General features: G+C 42.6%; 2 protein-coding genes and 1 long non-coding RNA gene across 7 annotated transcripts in view; 2 read left to right on the forward strand and 1 right to left on the reverse strand.

The window, feature by feature from the left end:
• Positions 1-195: 195 nt before the first annotated feature.
• On the forward strand, positions 196-8846 carry PSMD12 (proteasome 26S subunit, non-ATPase 12). Its single transcript, XM_035558784.2, has 11 exons — positions 196-384; positions 2509-2568; positions 2793-2921; positions 3504-3611; positions 4532-4636; positions 5053-5202; positions 5359-5493; positions 6041-6153; positions 6530-6704; positions 7212-7289; positions 8420-8846. Exons 1-11 carry the CDS (start codon positions 277-279, stop codon positions 8627-8629), a joined length of 1371 nt encoding a protein of 456 aa, XP_035414677.1. The 5' UTR covers positions 196-276; the 3' UTR covers positions 8630-8846.
• LOC126913517 (uncharacterized) lies at positions 7420-13546 on the reverse strand. 2 transcript variants are annotated; one of them, XR_007708965.1, is made up of 4 exons: positions 13337-13546; positions 13110-13205; positions 12587-12702; positions 7420-12494 (listed from the first exon to the last, which is right to left on the reverse strand). It is a non-coding gene; the product is annotated as an uncharacterized LOC126913517 (long non-coding RNA). The 2 variants fall into 2 exon arrangements; XR_007708964.1 differs by lacking the exon at positions 12587-12702 and having other exon boundaries at positions 11871-12494.
• A 9-nt stretch (positions 13547-13555) lies between these two features.
• The window catches only part of HELZ (helicase with zinc finger), an 83674-nt gene continuing 81443 nt past the window's right edge, over positions 13556-15786 (forward strand). For 2 of the 4 annotated variants that reach the window (XM_035558786.2, XM_035558787.2), the window contains exon 1: positions 13557-13741. Coding sequence is in view for 2 of the 4 variants with exons in the window: in XM_035558787.2 (XP_035414680.1) it covers positions 13735-13741 (7 nt within the window). In the remaining 2 variants the exon portion in view is untranslated. Of the gene's footprint in view, positions 13742-15786 lie in introns of all 4 variants that reach the window. The other 2 variants (XM_035558785.2, XM_035558788.2) reach the window with 2 other exon arrangements.

Consider the following 15786-nt stretch of genomic DNA (forward strand, 5'->3'; position numbering starts at 1 on the left):
TTCCCATGCAGTAATTTATTAACAACCACTTAGAAGTTTGTGGGGACGCCAGCAGTGACGGAACCCCCTCACCCCCCGAACCCCACCTGGGGCACTGAGGCGCCGGGCGGCCACGCGCCAGGGGGCCTGCGGCGGCCGGGGCTGTCCGCGGCGGTGCCTGCGCGGCGCAGCACGGGGAGCGGGGGCCTTCCGCCGGGCTGCCCCGGCCGTGCCTGCGCGCGGCGCCCGCCCGCTTCCGGTGAGTGTTGGCGGGGGCCGCGCAGCGGGGCCGGGGCCATGGCGGAGGGCGGCGCGGAGCGGGCCGACGGCCGCATCGTCAAAATGGAGGTGGATTACAGCGCGACGGTGGACCAGCGGCTTCCCGAGTGCGAGCGGCTGGCGCAGGTGCGCGAGGGGAGCGGGAGGAAGGCGGCCGGTGAAGATGGGCTGAGTCATGGCGCGGGGCGGGCTAGGCCGCGCTCGGGCTGCGGGGCCACGGGGACAGGGGCAGGGGCAGAGACAGGGTCAGAGACAGAGACAGGGACAGGCAGGGGCAGGGGCAGGCAGGGCAGGGGGTGCAGCCGCAGCAGCCGCCTCTCGCCCCCCGGCCCTGTGCTGAGGGGTCCGGCGCTCCTTGGGGCAGGGGAGAATCCGAGGACCCTAAAATCTGAGAGTCATCAGGGTTGGCAGAGAGCTCCCAGGTCGTCTGGTCCAAGCATCCCCCTACGCCCAATGTCACCCACTGAACCATGTCCCCAGGCACGACGTCCAGCCTTTCCTTGAACACTCCCAGGGATGGTGACGCCACCACCTCCCTGGGGAACCCGTCCCAACACCTGACCGCTCTTCTGAGAAGAAATGTTTCCTAATTCCAACCTCAACCTCCCCTGGCACAACCTGAGGCTGTGCCCTCTAGTTTTGCCGCTGGTTATCTGCGAGAAGCAGGCACCACTTCAGCACTTGGCTGTCAACGTGCAGCAGGGGGAGATGAGGGCAGATGTCTGGCAGAGTGAGGCAAAGGGATGGGGCTGGGATGGGGCTGGTGCGCCGCAGGGACGGGGCTTTTCCCCGCTGCCACTTTCTGCCTGCAGCGTGGCGTGACAGGCGCATGGCAGCTGCTTGCTCATCCTGCTGTGCGCCAGCGATGTCTTGGTGTAATTGGGCCAGTGTCAAGTTGGCCAGGCAGCTCTTTGCACCCATGTCACTCAGTTATGTCCGTGCCCCAAAAGACTGGAGTGGGGGGCCAGAGCCATGGCAGGGTGCTGAGGGACAGCCCGCTGAGCGCACGTGGATGCGCACACAGCCACAGTGTGTTGCTGATGGGGTCTCAGAGGGAATCGTGCACGTGGTGTATCGTATCTTGAGGTTTCATTGCGGCCCTGCTAGGTAGGCTAGAGATTTACACGTCTCAAACCTCAGAACAGTCAGGTGGGACTTGCTCTTGTGTCCTGTTCCAGTAGGATTGCATCGGATTCCTTACACGCTGCCAGTGCTCTGCGAGATCCATGTGTGTTGTCAGAGACACGTTGGAATGTAAAGTGTTGTAGGATTTTAAAGGCAGTAGCCTGAAGATAGGTAAACTGCATCTTATGCTGTCTGACAGAATTGCATGGAGAGTAGGCTCAGCTGTTTCATCCCACCAGCAGAGCTCTGCATAACTATGGGCACCATGGCTGCGTTTCACTGCCACAGAATTCTGTGGCAGTCCGACCACATTCCTGACAAACCACTGTAGAGTTTGCAAGAATTTCGGTAGCATTCGGTACTGCAAATTTTACTGCAAAAATAGAAGCAAATTTTCCTTTTCTCTCTTTTGTCATTAATCTCCTGGTTTCTAAACATTTTGCTGTCCCAAATTTGCCATGGGCTGTTATAAATTCTCCCATATAAACATTTTTTCATGAGATACTTGCTTGGAATTACAGTTTAGGACTAAGAGAACTTTATGGTAGCTAATTCTCTCTGAAAAAGGCCAATATAGTTCTCAAACCCCCAAAAGCAGGACTATGGTAATTCCATTCCTGGACTGTAAGGTGTGTAGTTCATGTTTTCTGTAATATGCTGTTACTAAGATGTGATGAATATGGATTAAAGTAACAGGGTTTTTTTTTTTTGCAAAGGTATCTGGTTGCATATCTGTTCTCACTTAGAGCTTTGTTTTGGTTAGGAAAGAAATCAGTCTTACATCTAGCTTAGTGAGCATGAGCTAACCAAACCTGTCTGCAACTTGCTAGGTTTCTTCCTCTAGACAGACAACTTCTAGCTTGTGTTAGGCAAAACCGGTACCTTTCTAGTTTCTAATCTCTGCATTTAGCCACATATTTAATGTTAGGGCTGTGCATGTGTCTTTTTTCTTTTTTTTTTTTCTTTTTTAAACAGAAAAAACCCCACAAAATACATAAAAATCAGTGCACAGGCTAGTCTGTGTTTTTTTACTTATATAAGAATTGGAGCTACCCTCAATTTAAGCTGACCTGTATTCTTCAATCGTGGTGATAATTCTTTTACTCTTTTATTCTGTTGTATTAGGAGGGGAGACTGCAAGAAGTAATCGAAAACCTGCTCTCCTTGGAGAAACAAACACGAACGGTAAGTAGCATGTGGCATGCAGCATGACTGCTGGGCTGGCCTACAGCCCATGTCCCACTGCATTAAAGTCGTGAAGGGGGTTGGGGTATCAGTCTTTCTCTTTTGTTGTTCTTACCAGAGAGGCTAGACGTGATAGATTTTTATTCTTTGTATCGTGGAAGTGCAAGTGATAGAGGCGTGCAGGCTGTTCATCCCATCACTAACGTGCTGTTTGTTTGTTACAGGCATCTGACATGGTTTCCACATCGCGGATCTTAGTGGCTATAGTGAAAATGTGTTATGAAGCTAAAGACTGGGATGCTCTTAATGAAAATATTATTCTTCTGTCAAAGAGAAGAAGTCAGTTAAAACAGGTGAATAAAATTGTATTTGGAGCTATGTTATATATATCTGGTTCCTCCTTGCGTGCAGAGACGTTTCTGACTTTCCAGCACCTGCCTGAATACACTGTAGTTAGCTTCTGCTGACATATTTTTGTAGACATACGAATACCAATAATGAAACTCATGTCTGGAATTAATCTGTCTTCACTTTGTACCTGAGCTCCATGTGGTCCATCTTGCCATTCTTGACAACACAGCTGTGGCTTTTTTGCATGACAGTGCTTTCAGACAGTAGCTCGTCTGTACAGTCTTAGTCTAAGTCATAGACATATTCTTAATTTTTCATGTTCACATGTGGTACACATCAATAGTTACTGTGATTTATTGTGATGAAATAAGGGGTATACTTTACATGCTTGCTTTTGAAACTGTCATACTCTGGAATTCAGTTCTGTCTGAGAAATCAGCTATCAAGATAGCTGGAAGCACTTGCATTTAAGAAGTTACAAAGTGTATTGTGCTTTGTGTTTATTTAGTACTTATCTTTGAGTGTTATTATTTGAATGCCTTTGAGAAATCTAAAAATATTTTTCTTGTCTGTTACTGTACTAGGCAGTTGCTAAAATGGTCCAGCAGTGCTGCACTTACGTTGAAGACATCACAGACTTACCAGTCAAACTGCGCTTAATTGACACGTTGCGTATGGTTACAGAAGGAAAAGTAAGATTTTGTTTTAAGACTGAATGTCTAAAAGGTAGAATAAAAATGCTCACCTTCTTTACAAGCGTAGCTTCTTAACATTATTTTTAATCTTGTTCAAATAAGAGCAAAAGTATATTTTTAACGTGGGAATGAAAATAGTGCATTTTCTTTCCCAGAAAGACTGCAAATATTTTCCAGATTTCATATTTAAATGACTTGCCGAAACAATGCTTATATTTCTACGAAGTAGATATTTGGATCTATTATTAATACAAAGTGCCATTTATTTTTCACTTTTTGAAGTGTTATATATTCAAATTTGTTAGAGAAATGGGCAGTTTAAATTAATTTCTTTTGCATTTAGCAAAGTGTTACATACAGTTACAGTAACCCAACGTGATATCAGAGCAGTATACCAAGTTAATTATTTTCTGAAATAATCCTTTGGTTTAAAAAAAATAAAATCTGGATTAAAGCACATTTGAATTACTGTTCCATTTTTGCCTGTTCAAGTTAGTCTAAATTGTTAGTGATCAAATATTTTTGCCGTATAGATGGTTAGGAGTGCATGAAATAATGCAAATTATTGCATTAATACTTAGTACGTATTAACCATTACTGTCTTCACTTCATACCTCTTTCAATATATTTTGCCAGACATATTTAATTTGCATTGCAGATCCTTTTATGTTTGTGTAAAGAATGGTGGAGAAATTTATACATTTTTTATATTAATTTGGTCCAAATACTTCCAGTGTGTAACCCATCCGTTACACTTCATCTGTATTTCGTGGACAGTATCAATATAGTAATGTCCACACGTGAAATTAATTACTTGTATGCAAACATCAACTGTATGTCTTAGGAGGGTTGTGGTCTTAGAGTTTACGCTCTTCTTTAGAAAATTCCAATATTTAAATTGCTAATTCTGATTTCAGATATATGTGGAAATTGAACGTGCTCGTCTGACAAAGACACTTGCAACAATAAAGGAGCAGAACGGTGAAGTGAAAGAGGCTGCCTCTATTCTGCAAGAATTGCAGGTAACTTGCCGTGCAACTCAAAATTGCATCGGTTATAAAAAGTTAATACTGACAGATCATAGATTATTGTTTAGAAATATAATCAGCTACATCTGCAGAAATGTCTGGAATGAGATTAACTGTTATGAGTAAAGTGTAATTCTGTTTTAACTGCTTTTGTTAGTCTGGTGGTTAAATTGCATGGAGTATTTCCCATTTGGAAGACAAATTTAAATTCGCTAAGTATTGCAGTGAGTTTAGTGTTAGTGAATTTTTCTCATGTGAGTAGGGGCTATAATTCAAAATTGAGTAAGCTTTTCTCCATTTTCACTTGCTCTGGAATAGCTGTTTTTTTTGTGTGTGTGTGTGAATCATATGCTTCTCTATTGTACATGATTTGACTTTGAGAGTACTAAACAGTTAAACTTTAATTTTAGGTGGAAACCTATGGCTCAATGGAAAAGAAAGAACGTGTAGAATTTATCTTGGAGCAGATGAGGCTCTGTCTAGCTGTAAAAGACTATATCCGGACTCAAATTATCAGCAAAAAAATTAATACTAAATTTTTTCAAGAAGAAAACACGGAAGTAAGTTGTTGGCGGATTTGTTTTCCCCTGTTTTAATCTAACATGCTTCTCTTCAGGTCCAAGTATATTTGAATCTTCTGTTTTCTGGAATCCATTTGGATTTCATTTACATGATTCGTAGAGCTGTTTTAATTTTACTGTTTGATACTGTTTCAGAAACTAAAATTAAAATACTACAACCTAATGATCCAGCTGGATCAACATGAAGGTTCCTACCTCTCCATCTGTAAGCACTACAGAGCCATTTATGATACTCCATGTATTCAAGCTGAGAGTGAAAAGTGGCAGCAGGTAAAAAAACAAAACAAAACAAAAACGCTACATACAAAATGTCTGTATTTTCCTGTGACAAATATGCATTTCATTACCAGATGAATTTACAACAGATTAAATAGCTCTTAAGTCTGTTGTTTTTAATGGCTATCTTAGCAAATTGCGTAGTTGAAAACGAGTATAATAAAGTTGATTTCTAAAGAATATTTATAACTAACATTTTTACTATATTGTCTTTGAAATCTTGAGATTATCTGTTTTGTTTTGCGGAAGTGCAGAAATTAAAAACAGCTTTGCAAGTAGGCTAAGTGATACCGTTGTGTATGCAATATAAATGTTAGGTATTAAATTATTTTTAAGGTATTTATTTGAAATGTTCAAATTTCAGTTAACCTGTATCAATTTAAATTTATCACTGTGAAGGAAGGTTCATTTCTACAAGATTACATCAATTTAACTTTTAATATGCTTAGCTTAACCCTTTTACATGTTAAATTCTAAGCTCTGTGAGTAGTTTTCAACCCTTCTGTTTAATTAAAAAACCTCACTCTTTTCTACTGAACAGGCACTGAAGAGCGTTGTTCTTTACGTTATTCTTTCACCTTATGACAATGAGCAATCTGATTTGGTGCACAGAATTAGTAGTGACAAAAAGCTAGAAGAAATCCCGAAGTATAAGTAAGTGCCCTTTCTAATATACAATTCTTAGGCAAAAAGCATTTCTTACAGTAGCTGTGCAAGGGAAATCTGTTTATGCTGAGTCTACTGTAAACATTTCAGAATTTAATGCTCTATGAAAAATACTGCAAAATTTTCATGATTGTGCAAGTTATAAGTTAAAATAAATGTTTCTGTAAGAGAAAAATCACTATTAGAAACACTGTCTGACATTAGCTGCCCCCGATAGTGTGAAGTATGAGATTGTACTTGTGAAAAACAATGAATGTTAATGGTAATAAAATGAAAACATTTAAAGATAATTCGCTCATCTACTTAAGCATGAAATAAGCCTTATTGGTAAAGGATTATAAATAAACTTTACTAAACCATTTAGAGACCTCCTCAAACTATTTACCACCATGGAATTGATGCGATGGACTGCCCTAGTTGAAGAATATGGGAAGGAATTGAGAGAAGGATCCCTTGACAGTCCTGCAACAGATGTTTTTGGCTGTACAGAGGAAGGTGAAAAGAGATGGAAAGATTTAAAGAATAGAGTTGTGGAACATGTAAGTATGGCAGATTCTTTAAGAATTAGCTATGTATGCTATGCCTGAACTAAAATTACTTTTTGCTTGACATACTTTGTTTACAAAGGTGTTTTCTTCTAATGTAGGAAAGCAGCAGATAAGTTGCATTTTCCATTATGTTACATTTTTCAATGTTTTATTTGTTCATACCTGCATATTATAGATAGGTACTTGGCACAACGGCCAGAAAAAAAGAGCACATTGTGCTGAAATTATGAGATTTAGCATTCAAATGTCAGTAGAGCAAAAACTTAAGTCTTGTTTTGTATCAAGTTAATAATTGGTTGATTTCATTACTTAATAATTTGTCACACAGAGACTATTACAAGCACCTGTTGGTCCACAGCTCATTTACATACTTTATGCTGGACTGCCATTAGAGCACTACAGCTCCTAATCTGCTTTTAACATTGACTTTTATATTTTTGCAGCCTGCTTCAATTATTTTTTGCACATAACCCTCTACTCTGAACACTTTTATTCCAGAATATTAGAATAATGGCTAAATATTATACCAGAATTACAATGAAGAGAATGGCACAGCTCCTTGATCTGTCCGTTGATGTAAGTGTTGCCTTGCTTATACTCCTTTCATAAAGGGAATAGAAATGTGTGTGTGTTTGCCTGTGGCAAAAGTATAAGTATTCAGCAGAGTAACATTCTCTTTTAATTTCAATTTTTGGTTTCTCTTTTTAGCTTAAAAAGCTCTGAAAGTAGTGCCATAGAGCACCATTGCATTGTTTTACAGACAATGCAGAAAGACACAGCATTGTAGAAATACTCTGCTTGGAACAAAATTCTCAGGATTTATACTCATGCGTTTATGAATGTTCATGGATATAGTATCTGTTGCTACTTGTGCATATATCTGCCTTTGTATCATCTTTCCAGCTCTCCTGGCATCATCCTTAGTTTTATTCCCCTATTTGTGCTACCAGTGCATTTCAGCTTTTACCAGGAAGAACACAGTGTGCTGTAGTGATTTACACAGAGCGTTAAATGAACTTTAGTTATGAGAGAAGCAGTGGAAAAGCCTGTTGGGAATAGCAGTATGTTAGCCCAAATGTTTATTAATTTGTCCCTACTACTCAATGCAACACCCTGAATGTATTTTCGTGCCTTTATGGGAGTTGAAAAACAGTTATTCAATTCAGACAGAACTGAATGTCATGATGCATGTGCCCATATGGCAAAAGCTGATGCTCAAAATTCATTTATGCTCAAGGTCATATTTAAATGTTGGAGCTTCTTATCTTATATTTCAGTGGGAAAAAGCTCTTGTCAATGAGTGATTAAATTTGATTGAAGATACAGGGTTTCTCACCTGTAATTCACAGGGATTTTCCTGTCTTACTTGTCAGAAGGGTTGGTCTGATAACTGCGTTGCCAAGTAATCCAAAGTGTAAAAGTCTGTTGGTGTAGTACATTAAACTTTTAATTTCATGAAAGATAGTCAGGTATAGATCAAATGAGGAAAAAAAAGTTTGGGAATAGATGGTGCTAGTAGCTTGCTGTGCCCATGTGTAATATTAAAGTATTGTGTTGTTTTTTTAAATACATTATTACTACAGATAGATTTCTTTTAAGTATAATGACAACCTTGTTCCTTGTGCTTTAATGCTGTTTGGGAGGAATTCTGATGCTTTGAAGATGAAAATGCTATTTTCTTGACTTAGTGCTGTTTGTCTTTGCAGGAATCGGAGGAGTTTCTGTCTAACCTAGTAGTTAATAAGACCATCTTTGCTAAAGTAGACAGGCTTGCAGGAATTATCAATTTTCAGAGGCCTAAGGATCCAAACAATATACTGAATGACTGGTCTCACAAGCTGAACTCACTAATGGCCCTAGTTAACAAAACCACACATCTCATTGCCAAAGAGGAGATGATACATAACTTGCAGTAAGGTGCCTCAATAATCTCAGTGCTTTTAAAGAAGGCATTAAATCTTCATAATAGAGACTATTATTACAGTGTGTATATGTTTTTTTTCTCCATGTCAAACCTTCCTGGACTAAAATTTAGAACATAATTCCTGTTGACAGTTAAGTTCCCTTGATTGTTCAGTTGTTTTTTTGCTACAATTGGTGAAAGAACATAATAAAACTGTATTGCCTGTATAATAGCAGTCTTGTGATTTATTCTTTTCCATTTATACCTGCATCTGTCTAATGCATGATTCTGTGGTTATTTTCATTTTTGAGACTGTGATTGAGAGGACATACTGTAAATAAAACAAAAGCCTAGGGTTTAACGGTAGCATGCACTGAGGTAACTGATGTTAATATTACAACGTTATGTCAGAGGTCAAAATAAAGGCCTGCCAGCTTCTTAAAAAATGCATTGGATATGTTTGATCATGACAGTATGGGATTAAACCATTGCATTCATCTGAACTTTGTAATTCATCTCTCCTCAATGTACCCTCAACACCCCCTTAGTGCTGTTTGCTTCTTAAGACTCTCATTTTGTGGATCAAAGGCAAAAATGAATTAGTTAGAATATCCTTACCGTAGAAATTGTATGTGTTTAAGGAGTCTGTGTTGAAGAAATATTATCCTTGGATAATTATGTAGTAAGATTAAAGTTGAGATCATTTGTTCATTAGAGGACACTGGAGGAATTCCAGGGGAATTTTCATGCTGGAGAATCAAAACTCGCTACTCTTCAGTCTAACAATCAGACATTAATGACTGCCTAGAAACAGATTACTTTATTGTTTAATAAGCTGAAGCATTGCTGTTGCTATCTAACCTAAGGTCTACCACTGACTTGTTTGTGGCAGAGGGTAAACCACGTAACTTCTGATAGTTTCCCACGGTTGGTGCTTCTGAGGGAGTTAAAGAAAAATATAAAGATCTAGTGTGCTGGGACAATAAAAACGTTGCATCTCTTACTGCAATCAGTCTGGAGCTTCTATTGAGAAAGACCTCCTGTTGTTTTGTTTTCCAGAGGTGAAAGATATCTGCTGGCATGTTAGGCTGCAGGGTCAGTGAGGCAATTCTGTGCCGAATGTACTATGTGTTTATTAATTGTACATGTTAATTGTAATGGTGTTTCCTGTATTCTGAAGTTAGACATCGCAAGTGAAACTGATTGAAAAATGAGTTTTCTGTATTGGAATTCAAGAAATGCCATTTCCCAGGAACGGGAGTGAACTCTATCATAGAATGGAAATCGGTTTTCTGAATTTCCTGGGAAAGCAAAAGTCCGAGGAAAAAGGGGAAAAAAAAAAAAGCAGCAGCATAAGTTTGAAATAATTAAAATACTTTTGTTTTGAAAATGTAGAAACTAAACTATAGCTGTGATTCCAAGTGTGCAGCTCATGGGAGAGCCAGAACTCTAGGGCTTTTTGGCTAGCAGCTTTCCATTAGCCCTGAAGCAAGTGGGGGTTTCTAAGTTTCCAACTCTTCCAGAATTTGTGCCACACCTTTCAGAACTCTGCTCAGATCTTCGCTTCATGGCAGGGAGCCTAGTAGCCCTAAGTGGCCCCAGGTTTTCAAACTCATGCTTTTTGGCAAAGAGCCTAGATTCTCCAAGGTCCTTGGCATGGCTCCTAGCTTCACAGAATAGGGAGAAGTCCTGTGAGCAGTCATGACTTACAGAATTCTGACTTAAGGGTAGGGAGACTAGATGTATTAGTACCTTCTGTACAGGGCTTCCTTGCAGTCCCCTGGAGGTTGAGCTCTATAAATTTCCATCAAGAAGCTGTAGTTTTCAGATCTAAAGATATTTCAGAATCTTAAAATGTGTAAAAGTAGAATTGAACTTGGTTTTGTTGCATTTGTTGGATTTTTTTTTAAATCCTAGTGTTATAATTAGTCCCTAGAAATATCACTTGCTGCACTTCTGAGGATTTGAGTCCTGTCAAGTCTCGTGATGCTCAGCAGAGATTCATTGTTTTTGTCCTTCTCATGACTCCCCATTGTGACTGTGGCATTTCTGATATTTCCAACTGCTACTGTTGCTTTTCTTTTGCTCCCAGACTCAAATGTGATCCACCATTCCTGGTCTTCTTGGGCAGAAGCGCGTGCTGCAACCACTACAAGAACTCACATTCCTCAGCAGAAGCCCAGTACTCTCCTCTTGTCATGAAATGCCATTAGTGAGCATTGCACAGGGGGATTCCAGGAACTTAGGACAGTTCTGGAAACATGAGTAGTCAGCACATAACATCTGTTTCTGTGTCTAGCCTGCACTGAGGGAAGACCTAGTTTCTCAACTCAGCCTGTAGAGTTGTAATGGTGTGTTTGATTGCAGAGGTTGCAAGCCAAAATGGCAACTTCCACATAATACCCACTAAGGAGAGAAATCTACAATAGCAGTTAATATTATAAGCTTATTTCCTTAAGTTATCCTTTAATATTGGCATTATTCTTTAATATTGTATTGAAACGTCAATAAAAGCCACACGAAGTCTCTTTCCTCCCGTGTATTGTGTGACTGCTTGCTACTGGCATACTCTGCCTCCTGTGCTGTTATAACAGAAGTGGCTCTGAAGCCGAAGTTTAGTTATAGTATGGTCCTGTGGATACAAGATCTCATCCATCAGGCTAGTTGCTCTATGATTTGTACCTTGAGCAAAATTTCCAAGGTTCGTGAATGCTTGGAGCCCTAAATTTGTTTTGGATCAACAGTCCTCATCTTTCTATCCGGTAAAAAGACTAGGGAAGAGCCTAGAGGGGGTACCACGTGGAAACAATGCAGTTACTCCAATCTTGCAGGCTCTGTGGTAGCACTTGAACAAAATAGCGCTTGGCAGCCAACCCCACCTCAGAGCTCTTGGCTCTCTCTGTAGCCTCTGGCATGTCCACTTAGGGTTTCTGCAATACAATTAACCAGTCCACAAAACAGAGTAAAACCTACTTCTTATGGGGGCTAAAAGGTTTAAGGAACAAGATCCTAACCAGCAGTGGGTGTAGGGTCACAGTCTCCACGCTGTTTTATACGCGGCACTTTTTCTGAGTTTGGGGATTCCCCTGCTGCCATCATCTTTTCCCAGCTCCTTTTTGGGCTGTTTTGGCAGTGCTGAGTTGCCATTGTTTTTCCAGCAGTCTGCCTTTCAGTGCTTTCAATCTGAGAAGTTCAATACGACAGAGATAGCAAAAAGCAGGAAAAATGATGTCCATCACTGAACAAATCTTTCCCCCTGCAACTCAGTCACTAGCTACACTTTTTTTTTCCTAATACTGTATAAGGGGATGCTTTTTGAAAAGGGATTCAGAAGTTAACGATAGCTTATGTGAAAAATAAGCCCAGCATCTTTCTGTATCACCCCAAACTGAACTCCAGAGGGTATATGGAAGTTTTTATATAAGTCATTCTATTTTCCACTTTTTTTTTTTTTAAGGAAACCTTCCTTGCGTTTTCTAACAGAAAAAAAAAAATCTATAATACAAAAGTACACTAGCAACTTGAACACAACCAACCTCCAAAATAAAAGCACTATTTCCACTTCAACAGCCTAGTCAAAGTTATGTGGTTTCAGCTTTATCTGTTTCACCATAACTACCCTCTTCCTCGCTGCAGGGCACTGCCTGGCCTGCACAGCACCCATGGAAAAAAATGTTTAACTCACTGCATGCCATCTAGGCTCGCTGGGGCCGGTGTCTGAGGTAGGCAGCTGCTGCAGACCAGCAGAGATGGCTCAGGGCAGGTTCCGCAGGAGAGGTTTTGTCCTCCTGAAATGGCGTCTGCTGGGTTGAGGCTGGGACCAACCACGCTCCCCTCTGGCACAGCCTTCAGTAGGGCACTGAAACAGTCAACGATATCTGTAAAGTCGAATTGAAAAGTGGATTGATTTAAGTCTGGAGCTGCAAATGCAAAGGATTTCTTCTTCAAATTTATTTCCTTCTGTATTTACATTTTTGCAAGGAGCTCTCTCTTTATAAACGTATTGCTGATGAATATTGAAAATACTCTTGGGCGCAAGTATCTTCTTGCAGTGGCAATGCATCAGAGGCTCGGCTGGTGGTTATTCTTCAAAGAGCAAGGAGGCGTTAAATGTAAATTTAAATATAAATGTATTTAGGAAAATCCAATACCAAAATGATCTGAATCTTCTAATTATTTTAATTAAAGTAGAAGGAAGAGCTTTTTAAAAAACACTGGGGTTCTGGTTTTTTTGATGACCTTTCTGAACACGCTGAAGAAAGCTACTTTCCCCCACCTTCTCTTCACCATTTATCCTAACTCCTGATGGCCAAGGCCCTGCGAGGGGCACCCATCTGCGGCCTCCAGGCCAGGAACGCCCTGAAAAACCCAGTTTGCAACCCAGCGTAGGTATGAAGAACTGACTGCCAAACGTTTTGAAAACCCAGCTACCAGGGACGATTACTCTGTGAAAATAAAACTGTTACGCAAAGCAGTTTTGGGGATTCACACACAGCTGGCGACGCGCTGCCACCGGTCCTTCAGCAAAACCAGACGGAGGTTTCCAACCACGACGCTGTGTGCGGGGCACTCGGGCACCGAACTGTGGCCTGTGCAAGTTTAAGAGCCAAAATTAAAATTAAATTATAATAATTTAAAGCCGAAACCCGGGGAGTGCCCTGCTGTTCACCCCCCCGGGGACGTGGTGTCGCAGCTGACCGGCAGGCCCCGGTACCCTTACCTGAGGGCCGGGACCCGCCGGGCCTGGCAGCTGCTGCGTGTGGAGGCAGCGAGGCAGGACTCCGGGGAGGGGGCAAAAAAATAAAAGGAAGGGGACGAAAAAATAAAAGGAAGGGGGGATAAAAACAAAATACGGCGCTCGCCCGGCTACCAGCTCGGCGGTGCCCCCTCACTCCAGCGGCTGGCTGAGGGGAGAGCCGTGGGCGGCGGCCCCAGGCCTCGCTGCGGGCGGCGGAGGCCCCGGCGCTAATCCCGGTCCCGGTGGCGGCCCTAATCCCGGCCCCAATCCCGGTCCTAGTCCCGGTCCCAGTCCCGGCCCGGCCCCGCCGCCGGGGGAGGGCTTTCCCACAATGCTTTGTGGGGCCGTTGACAAGTGGATCCAAGATGGCGTAGAAAGTAATGACAGGTAAGTCCGGACTTCCCCAGCCGCCCCCCGCGGGGGCCGGGACCGGCGGGGCCGGGCCTCGAGGTGCCGCCGGGAGCCCCCGGGGGCTGCGTGAGGGGAGATCCCCCCCCGCCGCCCCTCTGCCGGGCCCGGGCGCCGAGCGGGGGCTGCGGGCGGGCCGGGGGCTGAGCGGTGCCGGCTGGCGAGGGCCCTGCGGCTGCGGAGGGGCCTGCGGCGGCCGCTCGAGAGCTGCAGCCGGCGGGGCCCGGCCGGAGCCCCCCCGGGGGTGCCGCGCTCGGCCGGGGGCCCTCAGCCGGCGGCGGGCGCGGCCCTGAGGCCGGCCAGCCCCGAGGGCCGGGGGGGGGGGGAGCTCGCAGGGAGCGGGCTCCGGGGGGGGCTCCGGCAGGATGGGAGGGCTGCAGAGGGGTGGGGGGCCCGGCGGCGGTTGGAGCGAGGGGGTGGGGAGGGGACGGCGAGGGGAGGCCGGGAAACGAGGTGAAAAATAAATAAACTTTTTTTTTTTTTTTTCTTAAAGGCTTACGTAGGGTTTGCTGAAGGATGGAGGAGTAAATTGTGAGGATTTAGCAGCTGGTTTAAAACGAGCCCTCAGAGCGGTGGAGGCTTGGCTTATGAGCTTGTGGGTCTGTTTTCTTCGGGGAGGCTTTGTCAGGGCCGTGTGGCTCCAAGCTGGGAGGGCCACGGGGATCCTGAGGCTGCCTTTGGTACAATGCAACTGTTGTGAAACTGAAAATAGGAAAGTTTGTACCACAGGTTGAAATACCGTCCTTTTTTTTTTTTTTTGGAGGGGGGCAGATCCCCAAGTAGGACTGCATGTAACATTACCCCTCATGAGGCATTTGATGGGTCGTGTTCTTTTATTAATTTCCAAGTGATTGAAGTTATTTGGCTCCAATGCAGTGATAGTCGAGCTGTTGTTTGATTATAGTAAAGTGATTAAACCTATCTTTGATGGAAATTAAGAAATAACTGCAGGGAGACAGTTGCAAGGTTGTTTTCCGATTAATGACAAAATGAGTAAGAGTTAACAAGGTAAGGATGCTTGTTTTATCACAGGTGTGATGAGCTTGAGTGGAGGTTATAAAATCACATATTTTTTTTTCCTTTAAAAAAATTAAATGATTCAGTTGTAAGATCAAAAATATCCTGAAAATGCAGATCATTATTGACAGATTCAATGTATCATGGCTAGTCTTGTTGGGATGGCTTGATTTGTTGGGGTCTCCTGATGTTAGTCTTCCTAATAAATACTGTAATCGAAACAAAGGAAAGGATAAAATATTCCCCCTGTAAATTTTTTTCTCAAGTACACATTCTTTTGTAAAATTGAAAATATAACCAAATTAAACGAGATGATATTTGGCAGGTTTGTGGCGTTTTCCAAGACATCGGTAGAACAGTGAGGGTTTACAAAAATGTGTTTTAAATTCAATTGTTTCAATATTTTTAAGTTCGATTTATTTTTTTGATGGCAAAGCGTGGTTGATTGGGACAGCCCGGGGATGCTGGGCCACTTGCTGGTGCACCGTGGTGAGGAGTTGGTTTGGCACGTGCAGTTGGATCTTAGATGCGGGCAGAGCGTTGGAGTGACCGTCACCATCCCTGCCTCTCCTCAGGGTGCAGACCGAGGGATTCGGGCTTGCTAGGCTTGGCTCTTACGGCATAGAAGTTGTGAGTGGCGGAGGCTACGTTCAGCTTTCTTTGTTGGGCTTTAATTAGCAGAGCAGTTTTTCTTTATTGGTAAGTGAAGGGACGTTTTGAGTGTTACTACTGATAAAACTGAATTCTCTTTGTAATACATTATGAAAGCACGAATTACATTTTTCTTGAGCTGAAATCGGAGTTCTCTTATCACTCCTCACCTATGTGAATTTTTTACGTACGCTACAGAGCGTGTATTTCCTCTCCTTTAATTTGTGTGGACACTGTGCCTTTGGATGTTTGGAGTTTGTGAGTTTGGATGTACTTTTATGTGAAAGAGAGAAAGAAGCATTTAAAACGATGGCTCAAGGATTTGGAAGTGTGGAATAGCAGAGTGGTTTTTTTTG

Source organism: Cygnus atratus, chromosome 18, assembly GCF_013377495.2.
Source record: "Cygnus atratus isolate AKBS03 ecotype Queensland, Australia chromosome 18, CAtr_DNAZoo_HiC_assembly, whole genome shotgun sequence".
Classification (NCBI taxonomy): domain Eukaryota; kingdom Metazoa; phylum Chordata; class Aves; order Anseriformes; family Anatidae; genus Cygnus; species Cygnus atratus.

Coding starts and splice junctions, on each gene's coding strand:
- PSMD12 (XM_035558784.2), top strand. CDS start 277: ATGGCGGAGGGCGGCGCGGAGCGGGCCGACGGCCGCATCGTCAAAATG. Junction 6,705..7,211: donor AGAATAGAGTTGTGGAACAT/GTAAGTATGGCA, acceptor CTTTTATTCCAG/AATATTAGAATAATGGCTAA. Junction 7,290..8,419: donor TCCTTGATCTGTCCGTTGAT/GTAAGTGTTGCC, acceptor TTGTCTTTGCAG/GAATCGGAGGAGTTTCTGTC.